This window comes from Mustela nigripes, chromosome 13, assembly GCF_022355385.1.
Source record: "Mustela nigripes isolate SB6536 chromosome 13, MUSNIG.SB6536, whole genome shotgun sequence".
Lineage (NCBI taxonomy): Eukaryota > Metazoa > Chordata > Mammalia > Carnivora > Mustelidae > Mustela > Mustela nigripes.
This window is the reverse complement of record NC_081569.1, coordinates 113700899-113723822: the sequence shown is the minus strand read 5'-3', so window position 1 is coordinate 113723822 and position 22924 is coordinate 113700899. Positions and strand designations below refer to the sequence as shown.

At 46.4% G+C, this 22924-nt stretch overlaps 1 protein-coding gene, 1 long non-coding RNA gene and 1 pseudogene across 3 annotated transcripts in view; all 3 read left to right on the top strand.

The window, feature by feature from the left end:
* Positions 1 to 15851, top strand: part of DCAF5 (DDB1 and CUL4 associated factor 5) — a 102346-nt gene extending 86495 nt beyond the window's left edge. For both annotated transcript variants that reach the window (XM_059373470.1, XM_059373471.1), the window contains exons 8-9: positions 5455 to 5582; positions 11226 to 15851. In XM_059373470.1, coding sequence (XP_059229453.1) covers positions 5455 to 5582; positions 11226 to 12995 — 1898 coding nt within the window. In that variant the 3' untranslated portion in view covers positions 12996 to 15851. The remainder of the gene's footprint in view (positions 1 to 5454; positions 5583 to 11225) is intronic.
* On the top strand, positions 1468 to 1743 carry LOC132029197 (H/ACA ribonucleoprotein complex subunit 3-like; annotated as a pseudogene).
* A 5068-nt stretch (positions 15852 to 20919) lies between the features above and the next one.
* The window catches only part of LOC131998867 (uncharacterized), a 37063-nt gene continuing 35058 nt past the window's right edge, over positions 20920 to 22924 (top strand). The window contains exon 1 of the long non-coding RNA XR_009398901.1: positions 20920 to 22869. This is a non-coding gene — a long non-coding RNA (uncharacterized LOC131998867). The remainder of the gene's footprint in view (positions 22870 to 22924) is intronic.

Sequence of the window (22924 nt, the reverse complement as noted above, 5' to 3'; positions counted from 1 at the left end):
GGTAGTAAGGGACCCGGAACAGGGACCAGATGATTGGAAGGGGCTGATGGAAGACAGGAAATTAAGATGGCAGTAGATAAATTTGCATTTCTGAGTAACAGAGTACTGGCCTTAGACTAAAGTATCAAGAAATCTTAACCTGGCTGCTTTTACTTCTTGAGCTGAAAACATCATCATTCTTAGAGGATTTTGTTAAAGCAAATAAAATTGACAAAGAACAGAAGTAACAAGTTGTCAAGAAATGGGAGTGGTGTCCTGACCCTTGAAAGTCCTGAGGGGACAAATCTCTGGCTGAATGTTGTAGAAAGGGGAGCATAGGTAAAGGGAAGGGAAATGAGGACTATACACTTAGCCCTTTGTCTTCTCTGGAGGGACACTTGGCTTTGGCATTTTAGAATGGTGTTTGTTGGGGTTCTGAGTAAGGTGTTTTCTCTGAGTCCCTTGTTTCCTGGGATCCCCCTGTGGTAGTGAGTCAGTCACTGATACCAGAATCTTGTAAGATGGTCCACTGCTTTTCTAAGACCTTGCAGGAAAATAGGTAAGGGGATTTATAGCCTTCTTCACCTCCCTAGCATCCCATTCCCATTTGAACCAAAGGGAAGATGGAGATGTAGAATTTTGGCTTTGTAAAAAAAAAAAAGAAAAAAACCCTACAGAGTGATGCCAACGTGTTAGGTGGGCCAGTCAGAACAGATGACTGAGAGAAATGACCGTTGGTTTGTACAGAAGTGGATAAACAAATGACAGCTGAAGAATGAATGAGGTGGTTTTCCCCGGGTATGTGCTGTTTCAGTCATTGGTGTCCATTATTAGTGATGAGGTCTTGACTCAGCTCAGTAACCATGGGTTGAGGTTGATCTGCATCAGGCCCCTAACCTGAAGGGACTTTTCTTTTAAATTAACATATAATGTATTATTTGCCTGAGGGTTACAGGTCTGTGAATCATCAGCTGAAGGGACATTTTGTAGCTTACATAGTTCTTAGCAAAGAATATTCCCTGCCTGACTCTTTGCCAACTTGATCCTCCTGTTGATGGGTCCAGTCTAGCTAAGTAATGGAGAGAGGAGACCCTAAGTTCTCATATATACTGTTATTTTTGATAACGTTGTTATTTTGATATTTTACTGATACTGGCATCTTTAGCTATTTCAGATAGAAGAAATCTGGTTTATACAAATCTCCAGGACTGATAAAAATCTATTCTCTAATAATCATTATACCTAAACTGTACAGTAGCAGCTGTATTCAGTCATTTGAAACCCAGAAACCAGGAGAGAGACTATCAAGCCTCCCTGAAGCCCATTCACTGTTCGGATTCTGTGTACACAGCCTTGGATGACTTAAACAAATGGCAGCCATAATTCTTCCTATAGCCATTGTCACCATCAGTCTCTTGGCTCTGTGGATTTCCTAGTTACCAGTTTGGGCAGGAAGAAGGAGGAAAGACCTGTATTAAAATTGCTGCCATGGGCAGAATTGGAACTTCTGGCTTTGGTGTGGTTGTGTTTCTCCAGTATTATCTCAACGAGCAGGGAGACTGGGTCTGTATGCTGAAGAAGCCTGACCCTGTGGGACAGCAGACCTGCTCGGCCCATCCTGCTCAGTTCTCCCCAGATGACGAATACTCTCAACACTGAATCACCGTCAAGAAACGCTTCGAGGTGTTCATGACCCAGCAACCGTGCCCTCTGAGGGTCCCTTACATTTCATGTCTCTTTTGCTACCGCTCAGAGACTTTGTGAAACTAAGCTCTTCAAACTGAGCCTTGAAGCCTTCTTACCACCCTTGCTCTTGGGAATCTGGTCTCATCACTGCCTTTGATCATGCTTGTGTGAAGCAGTCATGGTAGCATCCCTCTTAAGGGAACAAGTTTGAATCCTCCTTCCACAGTTTGAATCATTGCAAGCTTATTTAAATGATTTGAAAGAGAAAGTAAATAAATAAATAAAGTTGCTGCCATGAAGAGAAACCAGATGAGGTCACATTGTATGGGAGAATAGAAAGTTTTCCCATGGTCTGAGTTTATAGATGTTGAGACCCTTTAGTTATTCTTCAGGCCCAGAAGTTACTGAAGTTGTATTCCAAATCAGCTTTGGCAGAAAGGTCAGTTTGGTTGATAAGCTTTAGGTCTATGGTAGTTGATTCTTTAAGACATGAGACCTTCCATCTGTCCTCCTATGGGTAGTACTTATTCTACAGTTGCCTTCTCCTGGGATGCCTGGGTGGCTCAGTCAATCAGGTGTCTGCCTTCGGATCAGGTCATGACTCAGGGTCCTGGGATCGAGTCCTGCATAGGGCTCCCTGCTCAATGGGGAGCCTGCTTCTCCCTCTGCCTGCCACTCTCCCTCTTGTGCTCTTTCTCTGGCAAATAAATAAATAAAAATCCTGAAAAGAAAAAAAGAATCGCCCTCTCCTGAAACACTGGCCATTCAACAAGTACTTACTGAGCACCTGCTTTAGTCCAGCCATTGCATCCCCCATTCTAGGTGTGCAAGCTCTCATGAACTATTCAGTGTTGGCAATATGATGAAATGTCCTGGGGGATACAGTGGAGCTTGTGCTCTGGATACCACTGGATAAAATCTGCCCCTTCCCATTTTTAAGTTGAGGGCTTAAAAAGAAAACCGATTCATACAGTAACTGCCAGAAAGATTTCCAAATATTTTATGAGCTTCAGACTCCATCCCTGTTCAAATCCTTTCATCTCTTAAAGGCTGCTGTTACAGTGCAGCGGAAAGGATATTGGGGGCATTATGGGCAAACAGACTGGTTCAAATCTTGATTCTGCCATTTACTTGACTAGGAGGAAGTCAATCAAATTCTCTGAGTTACTTAAATTACTTCTCTTGGAGGCAGTAAGATTAAATAAGAGATTGTACTAGGTTTAACCCAAAGTTTCTTTGCTAGTGACTACCCCAGTGCAGGTATGGGTAGGAGTAGGATGTTAGAAACACAGAATTCAGAAGGGACCCATGAGTGGGAATGCTACTTTTTTTTTTTTTAAAGATTTTATTTATTTATTTGAGAGAGAGAGAGAGAGCAGAAGAAGGGGGAGGGTCAGAGCGAGAAGCAGACTCCCCACCGAGCAGGGAGCCCGATGCAGGACTCAATCCCAGGACTTCAGGATCATGACTTGAGCTGAAGGCAGTCGCTCAACCGACTGAGCCACTCAGGTGCCCCGGGAATGCTACTTTTTGAATCAACCTTACATAGGAAAACAACAACAACAAGGGAACTCCTTTGAGGAGGGTAAGATCCCTGTATGGGAACAGCTGTTTTACATTCCCATAGATCTCTTTTCCTTAATTTTCTCATTTATTTTTATTTTGACTAGGCTCAGGTTACCTTCCCTTCCTTCCACTCCACTCTGGGAACCCAGTACACTGAGGCTATGTAGGGTTTCCCATCACGGCAGCCTGCTTTGGTGCTTAACCTTTCCTTTTATTTTTATTTGTTTATTTGTTTGTTTATTTTTTGGTGAGCACAGCTGGGGAGGAGGAAAGGCAGAAGCAGAGGGAGAAGGAGAGAGAGACTCCTAAGCAGTCTCCATGTGCAGTGCAGAGACCAACGCAGAGCTTGATTTCACAACTCTGAGATTGTGATCTGACCTGAAATCAAGAGTCTGGAAGCTTAACCGACTGAACCACCTAGGCGCCCCTAACCTTTCCTGATCCATGAAAACATATGCCCTATGTTTATGTGTCCATAAAGGAGAATGCCCGAGTCATTCTCCTTCATGGTTTATTAGCAAACTTGATGATGTTGGGTTGGCATATGGATAGCTTTAAGTGGGTTATCCATCCTGGATAATTCAAATATTAATAATGTCAGGGGTTCCTGGAGTGGCTCATTCAGTTTAAGCTTCCAGCTCTTGATTTCGGCTCAGGTCATGATCTCTGAGTCATGGGATCAAGACCCCCATCAGGCTCTGTGCTCACCATGGAGTCTGCTTTTCCTTCTCCCTCTGCTTCTCTCCCCGCGCCCCCCCGCCATGACACTCTCTTACTCTCACAAACAAACAAACAAACTCTTTTAAAAATAACAGCAAATATGGTGGAAAATTTAGGCAAAGAACATTTTTGTCACTGACCGAGTAAGCACCCAGTGCTAGTTAAGTTGGCAGATCTGAAAGCTCCTATTGTCATAAAAGAGATGTTTATGTACACGGCAGTCAAGAGGAGTATCTTCCATGAGTCAAAGGGGAGTTGTGACCAAAAAAAAAAAAAAAAAAATGGGGTGGGGGTTGTGTCAGGAGGCCAAAAGCAGAAGACCCCTTCTCCAGAACCAGATTATTTTTAGAGAAGGAATGTTGTGTAGTCATTGTCCCTGTAGACAGTGAGATGAGAAATGTCTGGAATGAGGGTTTAAACAAGGTAGAGTTGGGAGTGAAGTAGAGGCATGTGGAGCGGAAGCTGCCTACTGATACTTTGTTCCCTAATGGCACCATACTCCTGGGGTGGGGGGGCTAAGATGGTATTCACAGCTTAGATAAATGAACACTTAACTTGTTTGTGTCTAAATGCTTCATATTTTGCCAGTTGGCTGGGAACACAGGTTGGCCTATGTGTACTGAGCTGTTGATGGTTACCCAGAAGCGACCTTGTTCAGAACATGGGTGCATGTGTTCTTGTGTGATCCATTGAAGTCGAACCTTTGAGATTATTCCAGGTTTATAAATGATGACATATTCATTTGTGTTATAAATTCCAAGCATCTAGTGCTTTTCCCAGTCACTGAAGAAGAAAGCCTATAGGATGGTCCTTAAAATGTAACTTTTTATCAGTGGCCTCTTGATTTTAATCCATACATCCTGTCTTTTAGCCCCTTATTCTAATTCAGATTCTTAGTACTTGGGCTCTCCCTATCAGGAAAGTGGTCCAAATCTTTCTTTATCCCTAGCACTCCCTGCTATCAGGGTAACAGAAGGATTTTCTCCATTATTTTCCCAGTGGCTTTTGTATGTTTGTTTGTTTGCAGCCTTCATCCTAGCAATTAAGGGCAAATGGATCCGAGATTTTTTTGTGCATTTAGGTAATTGTATGCTTCTGGTTCTGCATGTCCCTGGCTCAGATGCCTAACTGTTCCCAAGTAGTTCAGTCTCATTCTGTTCATGACTGGCCTTTTCTAAGGTAACACTTGGGTTCTATCTTGGGGATCAAAAACTTGAGAAATGTTTTAAGTGGCTGTGGCTTCATTGACAATGGAATTGCAGTGGGTGGGCGTGGGCAATGCTTAAAGGCTAAATAAAGGCTCTTGGTAAGAGCACATATGCTGAGAGAATATTTCATCTTCCCTCTTTCCATAGCAACTTTATCTGAAGATTAAGCATTCTGCTGGTGGCATAGTTAATAAAACATCTTGGCTCCACTTCAGAGCTGTTTGTGTGCCATTACTGGAACCTATTACTTTTATCCATTTCATCATTTGATTTTTGTTTCCTTCTGTCTTCCCAGGTGGCATTGGTAGGGTGGTCAACGGAGCCTTCATGGTGCTGAAAGGGCATCGGTCTATTGTTAACCAGGTCCGATTTAACCCTCACACCTACATGATCTGCTCTTCTGGTGTAGAAAAGATTATCAAGGTGAGGCACCTTCCCCTTCTGTTCATTAGACAAATTATTACAATTCATAATTGGAAGAAACTAGAACAATATATATAGGACCTCATACCTAAACATACTAAAGGTCTATCAAAATTCTTAATTATTTTGGGGCATCTGGCTGGCTCAGTCGGTATAGCATGCGACTCTTGATCTTAAGGTTGTGAGTTTAAGTCCCATGTTGGGGATCAAGATTACTTAAAATTTTTTTCAATTATTTTAACATTATAAAATATTTTAAAAATGATATTAAAAAGTGGTTTAAAACCCTCTTTTCAGGACCACTTTTAAAAATAGTCACTAGGCTTTGAAACTAGACACCATTTGTATGCCACTGCATTTCCATTGGCCTTTGATCTTGAGTCTGATGCATTCTGCTTTCCAAACCTCATCTGGAAGCCACCATCCCCTCAGTTACTTGGTGTGTAGTTTGCATTAATTGCTGTACTAATATGGCACAGACATCACTAAGTGGCTGCCAGAACCATAGCTAAATTGTCTCAGAACATATCAAAACCCACTGCATGTGGTTGTGATCGAGGCTAAGGACTTGCATTAATTGCACAGTGACTGAATGAACTTAACCCAGCCAAGAAATTTGTCTAGAGCCTGCAGCTAAGAGACCCAGCCTGGCCTGTGTCCACAGGAGGGTGGCCTACTACCTGTCCCTCACTTTCCAGTTGCTAGTGACCCTTTTCCACATCTGTGAAAATTAAGGTTTTGGGGGCAAATGATGAATCCTTTAGGACTCTCTGATAACTTGATTTTTAAGTAAGGATCGATGATAACCTCCCAAAAGTTAAAGCCCCTAATTTTTTTTTCCCTAAAATAATAATGAAAACCTGAGGGAAGGTATCAGGGAAGAGGTAAAAATTGGTTTGCGATGGTTTGATGGTTTTCATTTCCTCCCTCCTTCCCTCCCTCCCTCCCTCCGTATAGAGTGAAGCCAAGTTGTATATTAAGCAAGGGAAGCTATCAGAAATACAATGTGGGAGGATGGGTCAGTATTTTTATTTGTTCTCATTCCAGATTCCTTTATGTAAAGTTTCGTTGGTCCTGTGGATCAGTGCTGACTTTCATGATTGCGCATGTTTTCCCACAGCACTGGAACAAGACTTCTAGATCATTTTTACTGACTTTTTCTTTTCAGAGATGATGAGATTTCAATTATAAACTACCTACCTGGGGTCAGTTACACAGCCAGTTAGTAGTCAAGTCAGGATAGAGCCCTGTTCTTTGTTCTTACCAGTGGCCTGTCACCTTCCCCATGCTGGAGGGAAGGCAACGGGAGCCAGAGGCCTCTGCTCGAGGTGGTCACCTCAGTCGTCCTTCACTGGACAGTCATGGAATTGGCCCTGTCCCTTGAATTGCCTTCTCTTCTCCTTTGGCCTATGACTAATGGGCTGGCACAGTAGCATGTCCTTGCTAGGCCTGTTGACGTCATTCTGTTTCTCAGAGCTCTGCTTGGGCATCTCCTTTAGAAGAGAGATTCCTGCTTGGCCGTGCACTCTGGGATGCTTCTGTACTTAGTCTCCCCAATTATTGTTTAGTCAACTGGAGTCTTTACCCTAAAGGTCATAGTTTGGAAACCAGCCAAGTTCTCAGAGGAGTGAGAGAAGAAAGTGTTTTTTCTCTGGGAGGTTATCCAGGCTGAACTATGGAGCTTACTGCTTCCAAGTTCCAGTGGGGTCTGAATCCTTCCCCACCAGGAGGCACATTTAGCCATTCGAAACCTTAAGTTAGTACAGCTGGTACTCTTGGACAGTTCTTTGAGCCTGTTCCCCATCTGTCAAGTGAGGATATCTATGGTGACTTGCCATCCAGGAGTTCCTTGTGGATTACCTGTGCCCGATAATTTCTGACTATTTTAATAAGTGTCACTTTCCTGCTTGCCATTTCTGAGAGCATCAGTGGCTTAAAGAGCATAATATCTATACCAGCCTGAGACCTTTTTTCTCTCCACTTTACTCCACCTTCTCCCTTATCCTTTACTGCTGCTGTCCTAGCCCAGAAGAGAAGAATCCCAGTTGTTGGGATCAGCTTCTTCTTCTTCAGTCCCCTGAATGTGCATGTTTAGCAAAGGAGGGGTTTGTTTTATAGTTAAGCCTGGAGGGGCAAGACAGAGCAAGTGCTGACATTTTTTTCTCAAAAGACCATTCCTATGTTTTTACTATATTTGTGATATGTATGATATACCTACGTGTGCCATTTGTGCTAGACTCTATGGGGAACATAAAGGCGAAAAAAGGTAATGTAGGTCATCCTATAAGAGAGACAAGAAGTAAATACAATGAAAAGTGCAGTAGCTACACAAGAGATGGAAACAGAAATGCTCTGGGGGAGGGAGAGTTTTTTTGTCCCATCTGTGATAACCTTGGGCAGGTAGGATTTGAGCTAGAATTTGGAGAATAAAGACTGCAAAAGGACGGAGTAAGATATGAGGAACATTCTAAGTAGAGGCAATAGATAATTATTTTGTTGAATTAATAGTTATTGATCACCTACTGTGTTCTAGCATTATACTTAAGAATAATTGCTCAGAAGCAGTGAAGCATAGGACCTGTTCAGAAAATGACCATGTTTGGCCACAGGAAAGAGCACAAGAATGGAGGACTAAGATATAAGGCAGGAAGGGGGGCAGGAGGTGGGCCCAGAAGGTCTTGGAAGCCATATTAGAGAGATTGGAGAACCCTTAAATAGCAGTTAGGTCCCTTTCAGTGTAGATTTTCTTGGTAAATGGCCAGATTTCCTAATTTAATATAATAGTACAAAGAGGAGAGGGCTTAGAGCTGCTATGTCAGGGATATCCTGGGCACCTGTGTAGATCAGAACACTTGCTACTTAATTGCTTTCCATTTTGACAATGTTTGAATAAGAGTTGAAGGGCATCTTTCCCCCTCAGCAATCTCTTGAGCTTGGAGAGAAGCTCAGAGAAGCTTGGAGAGAAATCTGCTCATCCCTCTCCTCCTTTTCTTATGAAACGTGCCCCAGGAGGAGGCTTGTCTATCCACATTTAACATGTCGGGGCAGAAGGTTATGTTTTTTGGTGCTTTACTTCTGAGTTGCTGACTTTCAGTGTAAAGAAATAAATACTTTCACAAATATTTCAAAATATTCTTAGGATGAGGACTAAGATAATTGGGATGGTCCATACTTCTGAAGTTCAAAAGTCTCTTTGAGGATGGGTCTAAAGCTTTCTGGGTGAGGAATTCAGCTGCCAAGTGAAAGAGAAAGCACCACATTTCTTTTGTGCTTTGGTATAGGTTATGTCATTTCATCATTGTCATTTCTACAGATGAGAAAAGATGTGCTCGAGAGTGAAGTCATTTTGCCCAGGGCCCTGTGGGGCTGGGGTTCCTACCTGTTCTGCCTGTCCCTGCAGCTCGGTACCATAAGTCCCTGGAGGACTGCAGACTGACTGTCTGGGATAATGGTTTTGTTTTGCTCTGAATCTTAGGGTTGGATGAGACCCATCTAATTCACTGTTTAGATCAGGGAGCTAAGCTTTATCTGAGGTCAGCCCAAGTTGAGTAGGAACCCACACTCACGTCTCGCCTCCTGATGCAGCGTTTTGTTCCATTACTCCAGGCTTCAGGAATGAAAGTCTACCTCAGCTTAATACATTCCAGGGCCCAAATAAAAGCTGCTTTCAGTGTTAATGATTTTCATTCCTGAAGTGAAGACTCAGGGACTGGATGGTAGATTAGAACCTAGAAACTGGCTTGTTGCATACTTGGACCACCCTTAATATTTGTACTTCTGTTAACAAATTTTGTGTTTCTGTGAAGCACGTAGAGATTTATCTTTATATTAGACAGCATGGTTAGTAAAATTTTACCATTTTTAAACTGGGAGAGTAAGAGATCTGGCCTTGGAATATAGGATAAGACCCTCCCACCCCGCCCCAAAGTCCTAAGGGACCCTCAATTTCCTTTCTAAGCTACCGAACTTTAATTCTCTTGGACATTTGTTTGTAGAAATAGTTATGTGTAGCTAAATGGCTCAGAACATTGGGTCTCACAAAGAATTTGAGAATCTCTTCAGGCAAATCCTTTATTTTCTGCTACTTATTTTCTAACTGTATTCTAGTGTTTCTTAAGAAGTTAGTCTTCCCCTTGTTAAAATTGCAGAGCCCTGGTACCTGCTGATGACTTCATGAATCAGAATCTCTTAAGGGTGGGACTCAGGAGTGAACACCATTAAGATTCTGAAGGTAACTCCTGTGCACCCCTGAATGTGAGAACCACTGCCTTAAACCTCTCCCGGGTCAGGCAGTGAAGATGGAGCGAGGAGAACAGCCCAGGAGGTGTAGGCTGTGAACAGCTTAAGGAGAAATGAACCTGAGTTGGGAGTTGATGAAGAGAGCCAACCTAGGTTTCTCCAGCCCCTTTTGAACTGGAGATCCTCCATAAAGGTGCTACCTCTCAGAAGTTGCAAATAAAGCATGGGAAGGATGGGGCCTCAAGAAAGTACTCAAAAGGAGGTGAATTTGTCCTTGGATAGCGTTGGGAAAGCAAAGCCATTGTCTTGGTAGAGGATAGAGAATGAAGAGCTCTGTTTTCTGGGTTGGGTGCCATCTAAAGATAGACACCAGCCTGTCAGGCAAGAGAATTGCCTGGAATTTCATCTGAGTTGCCATGGCTACCGGCTGATGTAACTGAGCTTCTGTGTGCTGCTCTGTGGACCAGTCTGGTAGTCAGGTGAAGCTAATTGTTCTCATCTGCAGTGACAGCTTAATTACCTTGAACTTGATTTTTGCATAACTTATTCTGCTTGTAAAGTTGGGTCTTTGCAGTCAGGCAGACCTGAGTTTGAGTCCTAACTGTGCGTAATTCTTTTGGCTACCGGCCCATGTGTTTGATGATAGCATGGAGGAGTGTTAAGGTGGGGTGATGGTCTTTTGGGGGGGGTGTCCTGCCTATTCCTACAGCTAACAGGAGAGTTGGGGAGCAGGTCAGCAGCAACCTGGTTAAGAGAAACCAGTTTCCTGGGTAACTAATGCCTGCATGTCCAGGAGGGAAATGCAGTGTAGGCAGTTGGCTATTCTTATCAAGCGCCAGTAAGCAATTCCCATTAGTTAAAAATAGAAATGTTGCAGTTGGGGAGAAGTGGAGTTATAGGCTGAAATATTAACTACCACAGAGGACTGACTGCTGGGTCTGTTTTCACTTTGGAAAAGTGGTACCTCTCTGTGCACAGCTTCAGTCTTCTGAGAGTTTTGAACACATTGGCCAATCTTCAAGTCATCCCCTACCCTTTGCAATTATGAAGGGGGTTATTGTAATTTCCAAGCTACTCCCAGAGGAAGCTAAAGGGGAGGGGGCTGGTTGGGGAGATGGTTGTGACTATTCTGGGTCAAGAGACAAGATTTAGGTCTCCTGACCCTAGGCTAATGCTATGTCCTAGACGATGCTTTTTCCAACACCTGACTCTAGAAGCCTCTGTTTTCATATGTGGCCCACATAATCCAGTCTGATAAAGAGTGTATTTTTAAAGCTGGTTAGCAGGTCCTGGCTAAGTGACAGGAAGGGCCTAGAGAAGCTCTGCCTCAGTGTTCTTTATCACCACCAGCTTTGGAGTACTTTCAATCAGGCCTCCTTGGTTTTGTTTTTGCCTTCTGTGCAGATCTGGAGCCCATACAAGCAGCCGGGGTGTACAGGAGACCTAGACGGTAGGATTGAGGATGATTCCCGCTGCCTCTATACCCATGAAGAGTACATCAGCCTGGTGCTGAACAGTGGGAGTGGCCTGTCACATGACTACGCCAACCAGTCCGTGCAGGAAGACCCGCGGATGATGGCCTTCTTTGACTCCCTGGTGCGCCGCGAGATCGAGGGCTGGAGCTCTGACTCCGACAGCGACCTCAGCGAGAGCACCATCCTCCAGCTGCACGCGGGGGTCAGCGAGCGGTCCGGCTACACCGACTCCGAGTCCTCGGCCTCGCTGCCCCGTTCCCCTCCACCCGCAGTGGACGAGAATGCCGACAGCGCCTTCCACCTGGGGCCCCTGCGGGTCCCCGCCGCCAACTCAGTGGCGTCCCCTCCGCCACCGCCCACATGTGAGGACGCGGCGTCTCGCCAGCAGCGCCTGTCGGCTCTGCGGCGCTACCAGGACAAACGCCTCCTGGCCCTCTCCAACGAGTCCGACTCCGAAGAGAACGCCTGTGAGGTGGAGCTGGACACAGACCTCTTCCCGCGGCCGCGGTCTCCCAGCCCTGAGGACGAGTCCAGCAGCTCCAGCAGCTCCAGCAGCTCCGACGACGAGGAGGAGCTCAATGAGCGCAGAACAGCCACGCGGCAGCGCAATACCCTGCGGCGCCGGCAGAAGGCGGCCCGGGAGGAGAGGCCGGCGCCCCCCAGCAAGCCCGCCAGCGCCTACATCGGAGAGGACAACTGTGACTACCCTCAGATCAAGGTGGATGACCTCTCCTCCTCCCCGCCCTCCTCCCCTGAGCGGAGCACTTCCACGCTGGAGATTCAGCCCAGCCGGGCCTCACCAACTTCAGACATGGAGTCGGTCGAACGGAAGATTTATAAAGCGTACAAGTGGCTCCGCTATTCCTATATCTCCTACTCCAGTAACAAAGATGGAGAGAGCTCCCTCGTGTCTGGGGAGGCAGATGAAGGGAGGGCAGGAACCAGCCACAAGGACAACCCAGCCCCTTCTTCCAGTAAGGAAGCCTGTCTCAGCAACTCCCCAAGCCAGAGGAACCAGGACCTGCCCCCTGAAGGTCGCAGCAAGGATGCTTTTAAAGAAGGGACTTCTGCTAGAAATCCCAGCAGTGGCCCAGGCCAGGAGCACAGCAGCCACCCTTGGGCAGAGGCACCAGAGGACCCCTCCCAGGATGCTAACAATGGTGGCTCTGTAGAACACTCTTTTGAAACCAAGAAGCTCAATGGGAAGGCCCTGAGCAAAGCCCTAAGCAGCCGGGCTGAGGAGCCGCCCTCTCCTCCTGTCCCCAAGGCATCTGGCTCCACTCTCAGCAGTGGGTCTGGCAGCTGTCCCAGGACCCAGTCTGATGACAGTGAGGAGAGGAGCCTTGAAACCATCTGTGCCAACCACAACAATGGACGCTTACACCCCCGCCCCCCTCATCCACACAACAATGGGCAGAACTTTGGAGATCTGGAGGCAGTGGCATGCTCTTCCCCGGGACATTCAGACACTGACCATGATAACTTGACCCTGACAGGGCCACTCCTACACAAAGATTGTTGTGGGTCTGAAATGGCCTGTGAGACCCCCAGTGCTGGAATGAGAGAGGACCCCACTGACCCCCCAGACACAGACAGCAGCAGGGCTCTGCATGGCCATAGTGGCCTCAAAAGGCACCGAGTCGAGTTGGAAGATACAGATTCAGAGAATTCCTCTTCAGAGAAGAAATTAAAAACATGATAAATACAAAGGGAAAACAAAAAGCTATGAAAAGTAGCTTTACAAAAATTTTTTAAATCCTGTTTAGTGAACACAGAGGAAAGGAAAAAAAGTATTAAAGGCACATAAAACCAGGGCCTGAAATTTTGTGTCTGATGCTGCTCCCTTCTATTCAGTAATGGGTCTGAATGTCTAGCTGGCCGTTGGCTTGTGCTGTGTGAGGAAAGGAAAAAATCCAAGTGACTCCTTTCTAGTAAGACTCGAGCATCGCGTACTTGTGCGTTTTGTTAAAGTAAATTCTTGTTGAGACGTTTGACTTGTTCTCGTGTGTGTTCACCGGCCGTGTGAGCTCATTGTCTCAGAGGCTTTTCTTTCCCTTCTCCATGAGAAAGGATCTATGGATCTGTATCTTTTGCCATCTCACCTTGTTTACATGCTGTAGGTGTTCTGGTCTTAACAGTGAGTGCCTGCTGGATCCAGCTGTGCTGCCCGTGAGTCGGGGACTAATGGGACTAATGCTGAAAGAATGAAGGGGAGAATGGAAACAGGCCCTCAGCCCATTGGCTGGCTGGAATGGAAAGCATGGGTCCATCCTTAGAGAAATCTTCCATGTTTTCTCTTAGTAGCACTTCTTCTCTGAGCATTTAATGTGGATGTACTAAAAGTGAAGCGTTTTTAATGCTACTGAGAGGTTAGCACTTAAGATCAGATTCCAGAGAACACAGATCCCCTGATACATTTCACCTGTGGCAGGTTGAGCAGTGTGGCCCCACACTGTATGGGGGCCAGAAAACATGACTAGTTGCGGGTGACACTTTAACCAGTTAGGTGCTAGCTCCTAAGAGACACTCTTAAGGGCCAGTGGGCACTCCCAGGGCCCTGTGTGAGGAGAGGAGGGGGTAGAGACCGCTCTCAAGAGCTTTGTGCTCAGACTATTTAAGCGGACGTTCTAGGTATGTTAATGAAAAAGTGTCGTGAAGAGCAGAGTGTGGTACTATATTCATTTAATTCAACCCAAAATGATTGATCAGAATGGAAGGAACTGGCATCTTCCCGCAGGCTTGCAAGTAGCAGAGGCTGTGGTGTTCTGACCAGATTTTCCAGAGCAGTGGGCATCTCGAAGAAACAGAGTCCTGTTGAGCTGGTATGTTAGGAGGCAGAGAGGAGTCTCTGGTTTGACTCCTGGCTCCTAGAAGAGACTTCATTTCACTGAGAGGGGGAAAACCCGAGAGATTTTCAGCATCACAGTGGTTCTGCAGTCACTTGGTTATCAGTGAAGGGTTGCACAAGACAGGAAGATCTAGGAAGGACCAGATATCTCGTCATCACAGATGTCATGAAAAGGCAGAATAGTGACAAGAAAAGAGGAAGAGAGAGAGAGAAAGAAGCACACTCTTAACTTTCTTGGGTGCAGAGGTGCTAGACCATTTGGGTGCAGTCAGCATTGGCATAGAAAGGAACGGATATGTGACTGGTGTGGCCTCTCGGATCCAACGTTCCTTTTAGAGGAGGACTTGTCCTACTGGGACCGGGACCATGTGGAGGATGAAGACTTGGATGAATTTAGGCACTGGGGGAAGAGGGATTATTTATAAAAGGAAGGTTGTTGATCTAAGCCAAAAGGAGACATCATCTGGCTAAGCTTTGTGAAAGGGAAGACGTGCCTGGTATGTGTGATGTGACTTGGGTGTGAAAACACTGTCTTAGGAGGAGATGAAGGAGTATGAGTAGCAGTGGGGATGCTTACGATTGAACAACTGGAATCTCACGGGGAGGGGGAGTGGGAGAGTGATTCTGTAACCATTAGAACTACTTTGGATTTGTAATCAAAATGGTTCTATGATTTGTCTTTGACTATTCACAGATAATTGTAAATTCTGGTTTTATAAGCCCAAGTCATTTTACATTTGCTTTTCCAAAATTTATTAAATTGGAATTTTTTAATCCTTTATATACAAAAAAAAAAAAGATATAATCACTCAGTGTGTGTTTCTCTTCCCCTTCCTAGCCAGCCTACCTAATCTTTTTGTTTTGTTTTATTTAATCTAATCGGTAGCTAGCCCCTTCTCATTTCTCTAAGGACAATCCACTTTTCCTAGAGAAAAAGAAGTTAAGTTCCCTTGGGAACTTGCCACTTGGTGGTTACAGTTTCCAAACGCAGAACTTGGGTCTTTTCAGGTTAAAAGCCTTAATCCCATTTGGGTACTCCAAAGAGAAGTCAAGTTCATTCTGGTTTAATTTTAGTGTTCAAGAAAGACTGTTTTTTTAGCACCCCAGGTTCAACTTGCCAGGAGATAAGCCCTCAAGATAACTGGAGGAGGCAGAGAATTGCTAGTCTCTGTAGCCACTCTACTCTCCTTTCCAGAAATCTCCTGTCTTGTGATCGTGGGCCTGAAAACCTGGCAGGAACCACTTCCAGAGTCCCTTCGCCAAAATCCTTGTTAATTGAGGCCCCAACTTTGGAGGCTCATTTGATCCCCAAATTCTTCCGTGATGGTATTTTTACTAGGACAGATGGCACTGATTAGATTAAGAACTATTCGAAAGTGCCTCTTACAGTTTGTTTTCTGCATCCTGTACATAAATTTTTAAGTGGCTGGTCCAGATAGGTAAAACCGTTTCTTTCCACTTTATTTTCCATCTGGTTTTGTAAGTGATTCCAGTGGCTCTAGGACAGCAGTAAATGAGTTAAATGAGTAGTTGGCTTGGGGCAAAAGAAGGTTGCAACTGTGCTGATTTACTAAGCCAGGAGTCCCTTGTTTGTCAAGGTGCCTTCCTCTGCTGAAGCCTTATCTCCTCACAAGCCCCTCCTCCTGTGACTCCCAGCAAAGCTAGCTCTTCTTTTGTGTATATGCAAATAAACCTATTATTCACTTCTCCCGGCTTCCTCTTCTCTTCCAGGGAAGACTTGATTGGTTAGACACTCCTGGTGCTTAAAGTCTTTCCTGTTTCAGTTCTTACCTAGTTGAAACTTGATTCAAAGCCACTCTGAGGACAAGAAGAAAAACCGGTATTCCATGTTGATGCCAGTGGTCATTGCCTCTCTAGGGATGGAACAAAGTCCCATCTAGACAACGAAATGTAGAGTGAAAGGAGGTATCTACTTGGTCTCCTTTACCAGGACGGACTCAGGATTGTGAGATCCTGGAATTGACCTCCTATTAGTTGGAACTAAGGGAGTGATGCAGCAAAGGGACATTAAACAGCCCCAAAGGAAAGTTTTTGATGTTTCCAAATACCAAGTTGCTTTTTCTGCCCCGTTCCAAGCATGGTTTGCAGACGTTTTCCTTAAAAAAAAGGAAAAAGACCTTTTATATCCTGCCTGTAAAGCTGCCTCTTTCCATTAACTGAAAAGTTCTTGCCAACCAAGACTCCTGTGAGGAAGATAGATGCTTCCAAAGGCTGTCATCCGCTCCTTCCGACCTACACAAAGCAATGGGCTGGTGTTGAAGCCCGTAGGCAGACTTGCCTACAACAGAAGATGATGGCTGTGGACAATCTGTGTGGTTCTCTCCAAGATGGGGTATTTCAGCTCACACTGGGATAAAAGAACAGGAATTCAAGTGGCTTGGAAGTAATTTTGAATTTTTTCACATGCAACAGAGGAAAACTGAAAAGAATCTGAACCATGTACACCCTAACTGCATTTCATCGTTAGTGCAGAGGTGATGCGATGGTACTCAACAGAGTCTCAGAGGCAAAGAGAAACTTCCCTGAGGCCAGCACTAACATGGCCGGGGACAAGCAGGAGGAGTTGCCCTGTTCCACTCAGCAGGGTTTACTTGAGCTGTGCAGAAGGGTCCTACAGTGCCTGTTGACAAGAAAGTCACATTGTAGGGAATTGGGGTAGCTAGTATTTCCAATTACTGAATTGGGAAATGAACTCCTCTAACTCAAAGCCATGAGCTAATGGAATAGTCCAGTTGAAGTATAGAATGGCAGCTTGCAAGTCTCCCTCTTATCTGGCTTTGTGAGTACCCCCACCAAGGCTGGAGAAAGGCAATAAACCACTGAGATAACTGGATGCCAACCCAGGATTCTTCGGCGTGAGAGATGTTTTTGTGGCCTTGGGAAGCTGGGAGGGAAGGCAGTTGGAGGGAAGACTGCGATGGGAGAAATGAAATGCTGGGTGAGTTCAGCAGCTTTCCAGATCCACAGAATTGGCACCGAACATGCCATGGACTGGTCTCCAAAACACTTGGTCACCAAGATGCACCAAAATCCCTGAGTAAAAACCTTAATTTGCAATGGAAGTCAAGGGGCACCTGGCTGGCTCAGTCAGTGGAGGGCAGCTCTCTATGCTCAGGGTTGTCAGTTTGAGCCCCATGATGGGTGTAGAGATTCCTTTAAAATCTTAAATAAAAATACAGTGGAAGTCAGTGAATAGGCAGGATTGGTTTGAGAGAACTTCTCTCTGCAAGAATGCATACATTCCATGAAATAATGATCCTATAACGGTCTGAACACCAGGACATTCTCACATGTACCAAAAACAGATGAGTATGTGGCTGTTGGAGATTGCATAAGTTTTCAAGGGGTGACAAACATCTTGACTAGTCCTAGACTGGTTAGTGATGGTATTTGAGGACTACCCCTACTATCATTTCTTAACTTTCTTTTCATGTCAGTGTGTTCTAACATTTCTAGCCTCTCCAAGACCCTACCTTAATCATGAAGGCTAACTTCTCTCTTCCTCCTAAGAGCTACCTCTACCTGGGCTGGAAATGGCATTGAACTAGCAAAAGAAGTGGATTCTCTACTAATTCTTCAGCAGAGTCACTGCATGAGCCTTGGGCAAGTCACTCAAACTCTTGAGGTCCCTCTCAATTCTAAAATAGGATTCCTTCAATTCCGTGGGTTCTTGGGTCCCATTCTATGGAGTTCTCACTCCTGAGACATCCCTGTCATGTCTACCAGAACTGGTCGGTGAGCCGAGTTCTTTGGCAGGTGTGCAACTGCTCAGAGCCTGAAGGTCCTCACCTATAAACTGGGGAGAGTGCCTGTCTCTGTGTATCATTAGAGGATTAAATGAGCAACTATAAATATAGCTTAGAAGAGTGACAGATATATAGAAAGCACTAAAATGTGTGCTGTCATTAACACATCCTCTCTTTTTGGCTCTCCTTGCTTATTGCTAACAATGTGTATACTATGTAGAGGGCTTTTTTAAATGGGGTCTGCCAAGCAATATAGACAGTAAGTTTCTCAGAGAATTTACTTTTTATTAACAAACCTTAATCTGAAACCATAGGAAAAGAATTACATTATCCCCCATTAAAATGGACCTTTCTAAAGCAGTGTGTAAGGCCTTGAATATCCCCTCCAGTTTGGGAAGCCAATAATCTCAGGGTTATGCCTGTGAGCTGGGAGCTTCAAAAAAAAAAAAAAAAAAGTAGGCCTGGCTGGTTGGTGCCTCACATCTCCTTGCTTATGACAGTAAGTCTGCAAGTCTGCAGGGGGTAGGAGGGGAGTGGCAGATTTCATGAAACTGTAGTCTTGTTGTGGTAGTGCTGGAGATGACCCAGACCTCAGGAGCTGGGACAGCAAACTTGTCTCTGGCCTTCAGAGCTGAAATTCCCCAGTCTGGCGATGGACCAGCCCTAGAGAATCAGGAAAGTGGCAAGCCATGGAAATGCTCAGGGTCTGTGCCAAGGAAAAGTTTTGACCAGACTTTTCCATGCGGGATTGTTTTGCGTGTGTGTGTGTGTGAGAGAGAGAGAGAGATAAAGAGACAGAGAGAGAGATTCTGTAACATCTGATTCAAGAAGAAGCTGAGCCATAACGAAGCCAACAGTGGTCTGGTTAGGCCAAAGGGGTAAAAGTGGCAGAGTTGGGCCCCAGCCCACTAAACCCTCAGGACAGACCTAGAATAGGGATCTAAGAGCACACTCGTGGCACTTGGAGAGGACAGGCAGAGAAACATGAGACAGGAGAGTTTTGAATTGCTGGTGGAAAGAGGCAATGGAATTATACTTGGCGGGGGGGGGGGGGGGGGGCTTTTCAAATAGAACACATTCACCAGAAGAGAAGCCAGAGCAACGGTGGGGGACACTGGAGGGCATGGAAGTGTTCAGACCTAAATTAGCACTTTTGACCTTGTCCTGAAGGAGGTGGACGGGGGTGGGGGAGGAGGGGTTTAGCTCCATCATCCAGTTCAGCCCCCACGTGTTCGAGAGAAAATGGTGTGGCCTGGCCTCTGAGGCTAGCATTTTCCTGACATCTTGCTGTTCCTAAAGTGGTTTTTTGGTTGGGTGGAGGAGCTTCCCTTGATCTCACCCTCACCCAGCGTGACTCCAGGCTCTGATTACAATACACAGCCACAGCAGCATGATTGAAAATGGCTGGCAAGGAGGCGCAGTGAGGAGAGAAGGGCTTGGTGCAGAGAAAAATCCAGGTCAGCCTAGCCTGGACCACCCTAGCCCCCAGAAAATCAACACAAGGTTCTTAAACTCAGACTAACGCCCCCCATCCCTGCACCATTCAGGAAGTCTGACCCCTCCTGGATTGCAGCATGCCTCCCTAACATTTCAGCCCCTGGAGATGTCAATAAATCCCTTGGAAGACTTTCAGAGAGGAGCACTAAACATGCTGGGTGACTGGAGGAAGAGATCAAAGGAACCAGAGGGTGGGAGCTGAGGTGGTGGGGCTTGAGGTATGCAGGGACTTAAGGACAGAAGCAGACCCTTTCGAGTTGTGAGCACTCCAGGACCAGAAGAGGATGGAACAAATTTTAAATGATATCTGCCCAGTTGCAGGGCTGGGAAGACTGGTTCAAATCACTGTGATCTTCTTAGCTGTCAGGTCCTGGTGAGATCTTTTTCCAAAATGAGCTGGGAGAAGCCACTTCAAGCTCAGACCCCTTGATCTTTATTCCTGTCTTAAACTTTGCTGCCCAAAGGAAATTCCTGCATTTTGTTCCCCAAGTAGCAGATTGGAACTCCCTGGGCAGGAGCTGCCAAGCTTTGCCTCCTGGGAAAGGCTGGTGGAGACTGCCTCATTCCAAGTCTGACTGTGGGGCAAGGGCTGGCATAAAGGCAAGCTTGTCCTTCCACTCAGGCCGTGTCCAAATCCTGCATCTCCCCCAGCTTGTGCTTCTGTAGAGGGACCTGTGAAGACGTCCCAGGTGTGGGCTCCTATTGAATGAGGGTATTCCTAGTGAAGCCAGTAGAGTCTAGGCAGCAGCTACATGAGACCTACTCACTCCTTTCTCCTCCCCTGACTTGGGGTCCAGGCAGCAACCATCCTTCCCCCTAAGACCAGCAAGCCTGCTTGAGATATACCTGAGGAGTGGGGTTTGAATCCCCTGCCTCCTTAACGGCTACACCGCTTTTACCTCTTCATTCCTCGTGTTAATGTGTGGAACGGAGAACTCAGGAAGAAGCAAGTCCTTGGATTCCACTTGGAAGGGAGGAAAGAGGTTTGGCTGGGCTGATCCCGAAGTCGGTGCACCAGACAACAGGAGCAAGGGGGAGCCAGGAGGAGGGATGAGAGCCTGAAAAGAGGACCGAGGTGAGTGTGCCTCTGGGTCTCCTTCAGAAAGAAGTCAAATTTACAGGATAGCCTGGAGTGGTTGGGGGTAGCAGGCCCTAGAGGCCTCTGTCTTCATTCAAGACGATCAGCTTGTTTTTGTCCAGCAAGATCATATAGATTTTGTTTGCAGTTGGGGTTGGCTCTTGTGATTGCTGATGTGTAGTAATAGATCAAAGACTCTGCCACAGCAGCCTTGGGTGCCCGTGGAGCCAGGAATAAGGACTTGGGAGTCAGAAAGGGGATCTCTGGGGGCACTGGACTGGCTCAGTTGGTAGAGCTTGTGACCCTTGATCTTGGACTTGTGGATGCGAGCCCCACATTGAGTGTAGAGATTACTTAAAAATAAATTCTTATTTTTTTAAGATTTTATTTATTTATTTGACAGACAGAGATCACAAGTAGGCAGAGAAAGAGGGGGAAGCAGGCTCCCTGCTGAGCAGAGAGCCTGACGTGGGGCTCGATCCCAGGACTCTGGGATCATGACCTGAGCTGAAGGCAGAGGCTGTAACCTTCTGAGCCACCCAGGCACCCCTACTTAAAAATAAATTCTTAAAAAAAAAAGGGGGAAAGGGGATCTCTATCCAGGCCCTTGCTGGGGACACCTGACCCCAGGATAAGTGACAGCCTCTTCAATTCCTGGATGGTGCTTAAGCTCCAGGGTGCCCACCTTCAAGATCTGGAATGATGGGAAGCCTCTTAAGATGATCTCTAGGCACCAGAAGGCAAGAATCTGCCTATGCTTCTGCCTATCCCTGAGGGCTACCATTCAGCTGGGTCTATAGGAACAGCCCGTCCTGGAGCTGTGGGAGGCACTCCTGGCCCAGCTGTATACCACAGGCCTGCAGGCTGCGTCAAGGGGAGCTCCCAGTCCAGAAAGGGAGACATTTGAGCTCCACAGTTCTGCTCCTTTACTTGCTCCCTGCCCCCATGCTGAGTGCACTGTGGGCTCTTCCCCAGAGTGCGGCACATTCCCCTACCCAATCTTCCTTTCCTCTTTCCCGGCAGGTCCACCAGCCCCATAGCCAGCCAGCCTGAGAGCCCAGGTCGTTGCATAGGGAGTGGGGAGAAAGTGGGCACTTGGAGGGAAAATTTGAGCCCAGCTCAGATCTGTGCCACCTGCTGAGCCCCATAGTCATATCGACTTCCTTCCCTTTGGGCCCCAGTGTGACTTCAAGGCCTAGGAGAGGCTCAGCTGCCCAGTTTCCCAGGCTGCTTCTGCTGTTCAGCCTGCCTCCCTCAGGGGCACACGGGCTCGCTTTGGAAGGGGCAGTGGGGTCAGAGGGTAAGACTGAGAAGCGGCTACTGCATTGGCCCCGCTTTCTCATGACCAGCCCCTCCTTTGCCCCCCGCCCCCACGTCTGGGCATTTCTGTCCAGCTGCTGCTTCCCCTCAGTCCCAGCAGAGAGGGAACTAACAAGCTTTATTCCATCTGTAAACTGTCTCCTGAGCCTTGTGTCCCTTCCTGGTGCCAAGAAACCTCCTTCCCTCATGCTCTGAATCAGAGCCCAGTCGCCTTAGAATAGCAGAAGTAGTGAGTCAGGGCGAGATGGGGGCCCAGGAGGGGTGGAAAGTGGAGGTCCAAGGTAGCCTGGGGAAGCAGAAAGTAAAACCAGGAAACTCTGTGACATGGGCCAGGTCACTTAATACTTCTGACCCTGAATTTCTTCACACACAAAGTTGAGATGAGGCTTACCTTCAGTGCTATCGTGCGGATTTGTGCAAGCACATGCACGGCCCCCGACACAATGTCTAGCACGCAGCAGGCTTTGGATAAGGAGAGCTGCTCCTATTGTCATCATAATCATGTCTTCACTCAAGTCCAGTGACCTGCTGACCTTTGACCCCATGTCCACAATGCTGGTGTTAAGCAAGCACCGTGTTGAGGACAAGCAGAAGTAGGGAGTCCCGGTGACTTCAAAGATGTCACCTTCTCCTACCTATTCTCTCTTGGGATTTACGAGAACCCAATCCTAGAAATAAACCTCAGTGTTGGGAAATGCTGGGTTCTCTTTTTGTCCTAAATCCTTCCGAGTTAAGCCAGCCATAGAAGCATCTCCACAGAGGCAGAGTTTGAAAACAAGCTGCTGGTGAGGAGGGAGAAGTAGCAGCAGGCCAAGGAAGCAAGAGGCACACACAGACACTGTGTCCCGTCCCAGGCTCTTGCTGGGACAGTGCAGAGAGCTTTGGTCTGTCCAGGACTGTGGCTTTCCCTTTCAGAAAAGCCAATCAAGAGAAATCCAAACTCAGGAAACCAAAATGAGGACAAAGGGACTCATATTACATACAAATGGATTCCTTGCAAAAGGCTTTTGACGGTGCCCATCTGCTGTGTAAGAAGAGGCCCCCTTGGGTGTGGGTGTGTCAGGTAAGCTCTGAGTGAGTACTTAACCAAGGAACCACTCCTCTTTAGTACACTCTCC